General features: G+C 33.4%; 1 protein-coding gene across 1 annotated transcript; it reads left to right on the top strand.

The window, feature by feature from the left end:
• The first annotated feature begins 1,457 nt into the window (after window positions 1–1,457).
• Window positions 1,458–9,452, top strand: LOC114162647 (vacuolar protein sorting-associated protein 51 homolog). The gene is made up of 20 exons (XM_028046608.1): window positions 1,458–1,851; window positions 1,961–2,100; window positions 2,246–2,300; window positions 2,507–2,614; window positions 2,724–2,822; window positions 2,981–3,058; window positions 3,346–3,423; window positions 3,693–3,797; window positions 4,747–4,847; window positions 4,945–5,012; window positions 6,854–6,927; window positions 7,070–7,136; window positions 7,400–7,509; window positions 7,654–7,911; window positions 8,000–8,116; window positions 8,269–8,340; window positions 8,442–8,492; window positions 8,638–8,874; window positions 8,962–9,138; window positions 9,222–9,452. Exons 1-20 carry the CDS (start codon window positions 1,678–1,680, stop codon window positions 9,333–9,335), a joined length of 2,283 nt encoding a protein of 760 aa, XP_027902409.1. The 5' UTR covers window positions 1,458–1,677; the 3' UTR covers window positions 9,336–9,452.
• The last annotated feature ends 608 nt before the right edge of the window (window positions 9,453–10,060 follow it).

The following is a 10,060-nucleotide window of genomic DNA, read 5'->3' as shown; positions in this document are numbered from 1 at the left end:
AGACGAGCCCGATAATCGGACATGAACGATGACCTAGACGGGCCCGATGACACGAACGATCCCGACGATCCAGACGGGCCCGACGACTCGTACGTGCCTGACTATCCGGACCGGCCTGACGGTTTGAAATGGCCCGTACGAGTTGTCGGGCCTGTCCGGGTCGTTAGACGTGTGCAATTCGTCGGGCCCATCCGATTTCTCGGGTCTATCCTAGTCGTTGGACTCGTTCGGGTCTTCGGGCTCGTTCGGGTCGTCAAACCCGTCCGAGTATTTGGACTCATCCGGGTATTCGGACCCATCCAGGTATTCGGCCCCGTCCGGATTGTCGGGCTCATCCAGGTCATCGGGCCCGTCCAGGTCTTCGGTCTGTCCAAATCGTTGGGCCCGTCTTGATCGTCGGGCTCGTTCGGGTCGTTGGACCCGTCTAGAGCATTAGGCCAATGACCTAGACAGGTTGGACCGGGCCATATTGACGAACTTGACGGCACAATCGTGTAGTATGGGCCGTCAGGCCTTTAGATCATCGGGCCACCCAGCCTGTTTGGGCTTCCCAGTCGGTCCAGCTCGGGTGGGTCATCAGGTCTAACCAATTCGGTTGCGTAGTTGGGTCTGCCCGACCCATCTGGGTTGTCAAGCATGTTTTCAAATTTATCATGTACTGAAAGCATAATTAAGCGTAAAATAAATATTGTTAAAATTAAATTTTATCTCACAATAAATTCAATTTTTTTTTTTCAAACAAGAAATTGAAATGTAAGGTATTTTAATTTCCTTATCCAAACAAATTATTTAAAAAATGAATGAAATTTAATTACAAGCAATTCAAATACAAAACATTTCAATTTCTAAGCATTGTTAAAATGTTCCATCCGACCACAACGTAAGGGATATTTTAATTTATTTAGTGATTAATAATTTTCCCTGTATAGATGTGTGATTCTTTTAGGTTTATGGTAAAAAACGTTTGCTTACTGCTTTTTACTTCACCTAATAAATAATAGTTGTTTTATTACAATTTTTTTAAAGTCTCATTTAAAAGACATTCCTCAGTTAGTTTTTGTCATATTTGCTTAACCTTTTCAAAATAATAAGTTGTACAGAATTTAAAATTTAAATAAAATGAAAAGGATGTTTTGAATAGACTATCACGTATTTTTAATTGATTCTTATTCGTAAACAAACTTAAACTTGCTTGTATTTTTTTTTTAAAACACCTAAAAAATATTCACCATTATTTTACATTAGAGATTTTTTTTAAGAGCTTTTAATTACGTATAAATAAATGTATGACGGACAGACAAATTGATCGGACTAGAAGTCATGCCAGGAATTATAGGCAAAATATTTACTTGCCCAATATTTTTAATCCTCTAATTTTAAATCATATTTTTATCATGTTTATATATATATAAAAAAAAAACAAGGAAAAAAGATCCATTACTACAGCATATGGGAATCTGAAATTCTCGACGTTTGGAGAGGGCGCAGTGAATAATGTTACAGAACCATAACTGAAAAAGTCTCTACAGCATGCATTGGATGCAAATTATGCAAGGAACAGCTATTCCGATAAAGACGACAACGTTTCATTCGTCGTTCCCTTATTAATTCGAAGATTGAAGGAGAAGCGTTCACCGTCTCACTCCGATTCTACCAACAAGGCACAAAAAAGAAGCCATGGATATCGACGAGACACTATTGGACGAGAAAGCAAGAAGAACGAGAGATCTGCTTGCCAGTTTCTACTCTCCAATCCCTTCAGGGTCCTCCAACAATCCTTTTTCCAAACACATTCCACCAGATGACATCAATTCCTCTTCCTTCCAACCTGATCAGTACATGAAAATCATGGTACATGTAGTTATTCTTTTCTATTTTTCGAGATTGAATGGCATTATACTCTCGTTTACGCTGATGAATGCGACTGTGATCTGTTGACATTTAAACAATCGCTTTGAAGGCGCGAAAGTGCAATTTGGAAGGTCTACTCCAGAAGCACGTTGAAATGGTAGCTGAAATAAAGAATCTAGATACTGACTTGCAAATGCTCGTCTACGAGAATTATAATAAGTTTATCTGCGCAACAGATACTATAAAGAGGTAGAGTCTTTGTTACACTGTATTGTGAAAATTTGTTCTATCTTATAACGTTCGTCTTGCTATATATATGTGTGCGTGTGATTTTTTTTTAACGTACGATTTACTTTGGAGAAAAGAAGACCAGAGTAGTTTTCTTGTCAAACAGGATGCAGAGTAATATTTTAGGGATGGAGGAAAATATGGAACAGCTTCTTGAGAAGGTAAGCATTTACAAATTTATTAATAGATTGATTGATCGAATATGAAACTAAAAGAGTTTTTGAGTTTCTAAATTATATTCAAACATATCCTTAATCCGTTTTGAGATTTATTGTTTTCACTTTTCACTCCTCGAACTTTCTTGCTGTCAAGAAAAAAAAAGATGTACAAGAATTCATGAGTATTCCACGTTTTTTTCCCGGTGCAGATAATGTCTGTACAATCAAGGAGTGTCAGCGTTAACACTTCTCTGTGCGAAAATAGGGAGCATATAGAGAAAATGCATCGGACGTGCAATCTTCTTCGTAAAATTCAGGTATCAAAGTTATGACTCTGCCTCGCAAAGTTTTTGATGGAATTCATATACTTTTTCCTTATTCGCGAAGGTTATGTTTTACACAATTTTCTTCGTTGTGGATGAGCAGTTCATATATGACCTACCTGATAGATTAGGCAAGTGCATCAAGGCTGAGGCCTATGCAGATGCAGTCAGGTTCTACATCGGTGCAATGCCAATTTTTAAGGTCCTGTTTGGCTGATATTATTAATGATTCAACCTGTTTGGCTGCTTCTACGGTTTTATACACCTTTACCTCACACACTCGGACAGATTATTTTCATATAATGTAAAAGATAGGCCTCAGATGAGATATCTTTCTTTTCCTTTTTCCCTCTTTACTAGGCCTATGGAGATTCATCATTCCAAGATTGTAAGCGAGCATCTGAAGAAGCAATGGCTATCATAGTAAAAAATTTGCAGGTATAGTTCTTTTACATTTTTATACATTTTATCTTCAGCTTGGTACATGCCCATTGTTAGATAGAATTTGAATAAGAAACTCATGATAACATTGGGTTAGATTAGATTATATTAGATTAGCTTGTTTTATCCTTCCTATTTAAACCAATCTTCTAAACATGATCTAAGAGCTAAGGAGTGCAGTGAACTCAAAGTCTCTAATAGTATGCTTAATAGAATAAACAACTGATGGTTATTATGTTTTGAGAAGTTTTACTTCATAATTTGACATTTTTTTCTCTAACCAGGGAAAAGTATTTTCTGATTCTGAATCAATGCAAGTGAGAGCCGAGGCTGCAGTTCTCTTGAAACAGTTGAATTTTCCTGTCTGTACTATTCTCTTTTCCTTAAAACATTTTGTACCGTGTTATCTGTTGAGGTTTTGTTTATTTTTCAATACTTGCAATAAACGGGAAAATTATATTCTTGTGTAAAAATCCATTTTTTCTTCCATTTTGTGAGAGTTGCAGGGACCGAACATGTCTCGTTTTCTCTAATACTGCTGTCCCATTCTCTGGAGAGAAATAACCTCGTTAGTGTTATCCTATGTGTTACTAATTCAGGCCATAGAATGATAAGTTCAGTTTATTAACAGGTGGACTATTTGAAGACAAAGCTACTAGAGAAGTTGGAGCTTTCGCTTACAGACGTGCAGTTTACCCCTGAAGTAACGAAGAATGAGTATCCCTCTGCTCACGAGGTAAGCAGTTCAGAGTATTATCCTTTGTCTAATGCACTTTTCTTCAAAATCTTATACATGTTTTTATCTGCTATACTATTATTATCTTTGTTCGGTTAAGATTTTGTTCAAATGCTACGTTGTGTGCGGCTCTTGTATGTAGCTCTTATTAAATGGTCATTGTTTAGGTCATCCGTCCCCTTGGTGTGACAACACACAAACGACATTAAGATTATGTGTTTTAGAAAAGCGTCTATGGTAAGATATAGATGGTTTGGTGAAGCGACACAGGGATATGAGATAGTCATGTTGGGTAATAAATTCTTGTAGAATATATAATTCGTCACAATATTTGGGAATATAGCTGATTCATGTGCAGAAAAAGGATATCAGTCGCTAAAAATGATTAAGTAGAGGACATAATATCCAGGATTGATGCTGTCAAATTACTTGTTAAGAAATTAGGCCATAATGAATTAGTAACTTCGTTTGAAAATAATTCTTTTATAATTTTAGTCTTCGCACATTGCTTAAGAATGTCAGTAAATATTCTCAATTTCAAGATAAAAATAAAGGTCAATGCTTTGAACTGTATTACCCTGGTATTAATTCCATTACTGCTCTCTTATTCCAATTAATTGAGATACCAAATGACAATGATAAACTTCAAAAAAGTAACTAACAAGTTATTGGTTTTGTAGTAAAAACAAACTAAAACTTTTGAAGCGACAAATATTTTGAAAGGGAGTAGAGAGTAATTTTTATTATAAGATGAATTTTACTAAATTCATAGAGTCACCCATCCTGCAATTAAGTGAGACAAAGGTTTAGTCATTGTAATCTGTCTGTTAAAAAATAATTATCGGGTGAAGGAGGGGTGTTGCTTCATGCTATTATTATCTTCTTTGGTAGTTATGGTTAGATGACTGATGAATTCAGCGTACGGTTCTGTCCCTATTTCCTAACACAGGCAGCCATTAACGAGTTCGTGGAGGCCATTCGCGCATTTCGTGTAATATTTCCAGATTCAGAAAAACAATTAGTTAAACTTGCTCAAGACCTACTGACCAAGTTAGGATCTTTATGTTACAATGCAAAGTACTGTCGAATTTAATACATTACATAAAATTTTCATTATATGCAAATTAACATTTTAATTGTTATTCAGGTACTTTCTAACTATAGACGCGTATGTAATGACACGGATTTGTTCGGAAGATCTACTTGGTGTTCTTAGTAAGTAGTGTGATTATGTTACTACGTCACTCATTGATATGTTAATGTAGTTTCTTACATTAACTGAACAAACTTGTTTTCATTTTTCGATTCCTATTAATTTTTTTATAACCATCATACAAAAATTATTATGATTCCTGTAGGACTGATTTTGTGTAATGATAGTTGTTTTGTTAAAAAAGATAGCCAAGTTTAAAAGGGATGAATTGAACTCCCTTCATAATTTTAAAAATCTTTTAATTTTAGAATGAAAAGGTTTATAAACTAAATTTGACCAGAGGATTTAAGATTATCATTTTCCAGATATTTGAAATCAGAGATTAATGCTGCTTAATCACCAAACTAGAAATATCAAGTTATGCTATTGTATGCGTGAACAAAAGTTACACAAAACTGATTGATTCAATTAAAATGCAGAAACAGGAAGAAATAAGATAGTTCACTAAACAAAATTAAATTGAGTAGAGGAGAAAAATTGCATACACACTTTTTTATACTAATTCACTCTTCACAGAGCTACATTTAGTTTGCCTAGCCACATTAGCTAGGTTTCCATTGAACAAAAAGTTTATAACACTTAATACACAAGAACACACTCAAGAACACCACTCTTGCACCCTACAAAATCTATTCTTGACACCAATAACACCATGTTACTGAGCTGTCAGTGAAAAATTTATTCAGAAACAACTAAAAACACATACAATAAACAAAAAACAAGGAACAATATTGCTTGATTACAGAAACCAGTGCATAGCAACATAGTTTCTGGTGAGAAGAACTCAGTTTACTTTTTCAAAATGATTAATTTAAACTCGTTTCTGCCCCTAAATTACTCTCTCTCTCTCTCTCTCTCTCTCTCTCAAGATTGCAAAGAATTTAAGAAAAAATTGCTCAAAAGTTGTATCATAATAAGTCAGAGTAAGAGAGTTAATAGATTCAAACGGTTCATTATATGTTAATTTCACTTACTAGTGAAATTAATGCATTAAAACTATGTTTTAACAAATTAAAACAGACTAGTCTAAACCTTTTGAAAGCACAAAAAAGTTTAATCTACTAAAAAGTAGTTTTAATATATTAAAAACTTCTCCTCAGAACAGATCATGATTCTAAGTAATTTTAATAAATCAAAATGAATATTTAATCAATTAAAATGTTTTATATCAAATAGATAAGAACATTTTAATATATTAAAATCATCTCTTTAATCAATTAAAATTTTCTTATTACCAAATTAAGCTCAAAAGTAGTTTCAAGTGACTTTATAAATTCATTTATCAGATAAAATCATCAAAGTGAAACCCAGCGAAGATATACTCTGATCTATGCAACTACTTATAATGAAAATACATTTTCTAAACCCGTCTTTACTCTTCAATCTTCAAGACAAGATAAATTCTCTAAACATCTAAGTCTTTAGTCTTTAATCTTCAAGACAAGACATGTTTTTACAAGGTTGTATTAATAAAATCTTCACATCTTCATCAAAGTGTGTACAGTACAGCAGGAACCTCAATAATCTCAACATGTTTAACTCAACATATGCAATGCGTTTTTTCTATTCTATTTGATGATTTATTGCAACAGAGTGTATACTCAATGATATCTTGCATAAAGCATTAGACTTTAAGGAAAATTTCGTCATGATCTCCATTTATTGCAGCTGTATAGATATTTGCTAAATCAAATTAATTAAAAGAGATATCTTCTATGATATCATGCTTTTAAAACGCTATAATTGTGTTCTCAAGAAATATTTCCAAAGCTAACATTAATATAAACAAAGTTTTTGGATCTGATTTTGTTGTCTTCAAATGTGTAATTTCACTTGGGAACAGGAGTTATCTGGAATGACGTGCTCCGATTGGTTGAAGTCTTAGAGGATATCTCTCTCTCTAATCATTCCCTTGAGGTCATCTATCAATGTTTTAGCTCCACTTTGATTTTAATCAATAAATTTTGCTTTTCAAGTCAGCATTCTCTTTTTCTCTTCACAATACAATCCCAATGAAAGTTCCAGTTCAAAAAAGGAATTTCATCCAAAACATTTCCAGGCTACCAAGGATGCTGTCAAGCTGTATATTAGAAGTGCATTTTCTCATCTAACGCAAGACATCTCAGGTTAGTTCATACGAAACATCTGATTTTAAGCGTAAAAGTTGAAATGTTTACATTGTCACACTATGGGAGAAAGGAGACATAAAATCCTTAGACTGTTTGTGTTAACGATCATAAGCACAGAACGGACAATGCTATGTTGCCAGGGATTCTAGTCTTATAAAGTTTGAAGTTTAATATATATTGGCTGATTTTATTTGGCCACAAAAATAGTTAACAAACAGTTTGTGTAATAGCCATTATCTGAGTTAGCTTCTGTTTGGTAGATCACCTCTTAAAAGTGCTGAAACGGGGTGGAGCAGAGGAGTACTCATTGGAAGTTGCCTTAGATGCTAGCATCAAAGCAGTTTTCGACGGAGGCAGAAACGTTTTGCTGGTAAACACATTGGTGTACCTAGACACGTAGAAACAAGATCATCTTTATGCATGTATAAACACATAATATCGTTGTTAAAAAACTCACATCAGTTGTGTTTTGTGTTGTTTAGTTTATGTTTAATCTTTCTCTCGATTATTTCAGGATATCCACAAAATTCTAGATGACAACTTAGAGATTGTAGATAAACTAAGAGAGTTAATAATTGATTGGGTTCAACAAGGATATCAAGATTTTTTTAGGGAACTTGAGGTTCAGTTCCTTTCGTTTTTAGGAAGAAACATTTCTTCAGGTACTCAAACCGAGGGAGCTCAAGTTGACAAAGCCTTTCCTCGCCTTGCTCTAGTGTTGGCCCAACTGTCTGCTTTTATTGGACAAACTGCCATACCAAAAATCACCGAGGCAAGGTTTCACTTGATTGCCTCATATTTGATATTTAATTCCTTGAAATTGAATAATTATTTGGTTAAATTTCCTGTAATATATTCAGGATTTAGCAGCTTCCTTTTGTCATGGAAGTGTTGGAGGTTATGATCATGTACTGTCCTTTGTTCCTGGAGTGATCTCTCAAAAATTTAGGGCAACTGGTGAAAAGTTCTTGCAGCTGGTATATTTTAAACTCCATAATTTTTATTGCAGTATGTACATTTAATATTTATACCCTTATCCCTCTTCCTTCTCTTAGTAGAGTCTCCTCTATTAAAATAGCAATGTACAAGTTCAGTAGCCGTTACAGATTCTTTATTTTATTCTTTTTAGTACATAAAAATGAGAACTCAGAGAATAGCACTTCTCCTGAAGAAGAGGTTCGCCACACCCAATTGGGTTAAGGTACGTATGTTCTTCTTTTTGTTTCAAAAATAAAAATACCAATTTTATCTTTGAAATAATTTGAAAATGAAGTTGTTGCTTTGCTTTGTTTGTTTGCACAGCACAAGGAACCGAGAGAAGTTCATATGTGCGTTGATTTATTTCTACAAGAGGTGGGTACTTTCAAATCAATGTTTTTTTTTTTCCGTCTTTTAAGTTGTTTTGAATTGTTTGAGGATTGTACTCGAAAAGTGATTTTTTTTTTTTAATTTTTCTGACTGTTTAATACTTATATTTTGATTTATCTTGATGTTACAGCTCAAAATTACGGGTAATGAAGTGAAGCAGATTTTGCCTCAAGATTTGACGAAGCACCGAAGAGCTGATAGTAATGGAAGCTCCGCTTCATCTAGAAGCAACTCTTTCCGGGAGGAGAAGGAAAAGTTGAGTCGCTCCAATATTCAGAAGGGAAGGAGCCAACAGCTTTTGGAAACGCACCTAGCGAAGCTGTTTAAGCAAAAGGTTGAAATTTTCACAAAAGTAGAATATACACAGGTATTGAACAACCATCATGTTAGTGATGCAAAATTTAAATAATTAGTTGCAAACAACTTCTTATCAATCTGTGCTTGCAAACTGCAGGAATCAGTGGTTATGACCATTGTTAAATTGTGCCTTAAAAGTTTACAAGAATATGCTAGGCTCCAGACTTTTAACCGGAGTGGATTCCAGCAAATTCAATTGGATATTCAGTTCTTGAGGACTCCATTGAAAGAAATAGTTGAAGATGAGGCTGCAATGGACTTCTTGCTTGATGAGGTTGGAGAAAATAATGGGTCAACTACTTTCTTTTAATTTCATTATTTATTTATGTTATTTTATTTCACTGTATTTGTGAACAGGTGATTGTTGCCGCTGTAGAGCGATGCCTTGATCCAATTCCTTTGGAGCTCCCCATATTGGATAGACTTATACAGGCAAAACTGGCACAACATCACGATTTAATCTCTCCATAGACGTTTTATTAACAGGACACCAGCTTTTCCCTACACTCTTTTTTTGATAAATTTAATATTTAACCAGTCTTTTATAAAATGAATTTAATATTTAAATAGTATTATAACTTTGTATTGAAAACGTAAATGATTATTTTTATATAATTAAGTATAAAAAATAAATCTTAGTTTTATTTGACCACTTTATCTTTTCTTGATAAACTATAGCATGAAAATGAAAATTGTTGAAACTACTTGGGTTTGTCAGATCTAATTTGTTTACCCATCCTTATTTTTTATCTATGGTCATTGATAAACAAATTACATCATTAACTAATTATGAATGATATAACAGTAATTTTGCAAAAGATTATTAAAAGTAAATAATATCTACGCGTGACTTTATCATTAAATAATAACATAATATTAATGTACTCTAACTATATTCATCCTTAAATATATACCCATACATACTGTATAAGATTCTAATATTATCATGTATAATACATTCAAGGTCTAGATATAATATGTAATAATGTTGTAAGGAGTAATTTACACACACATACAAATAAATATGCATTATATACAATTTTGTGCTCGTGATGTTATCTTAGAGTACGTATGTAATGATTTTGACATGTAAATTTAAAATACATGATTATTAATTAAAATATTAAAAACTAATTAGTCACTATTTAATTTCTTCTAAATAAAATATATTAATAATGATTATAATTTTAAAATCT

This window comes from Vigna unguiculata, chromosome 1 (genome assembly GCF_004118075.2).
Source record: "Vigna unguiculata cultivar IT97K-499-35 chromosome 1, ASM411807v1, whole genome shotgun sequence".
Classification (NCBI taxonomy): Eukaryota; Viridiplantae; Streptophyta; class Magnoliopsida; order Fabales; family Fabaceae; genus Vigna; species Vigna unguiculata.
The sequence above is the reverse complement of the archived record's forward strand: the minus strand, read 5'-3'. Positions and strand labels throughout refer to the sequence as shown.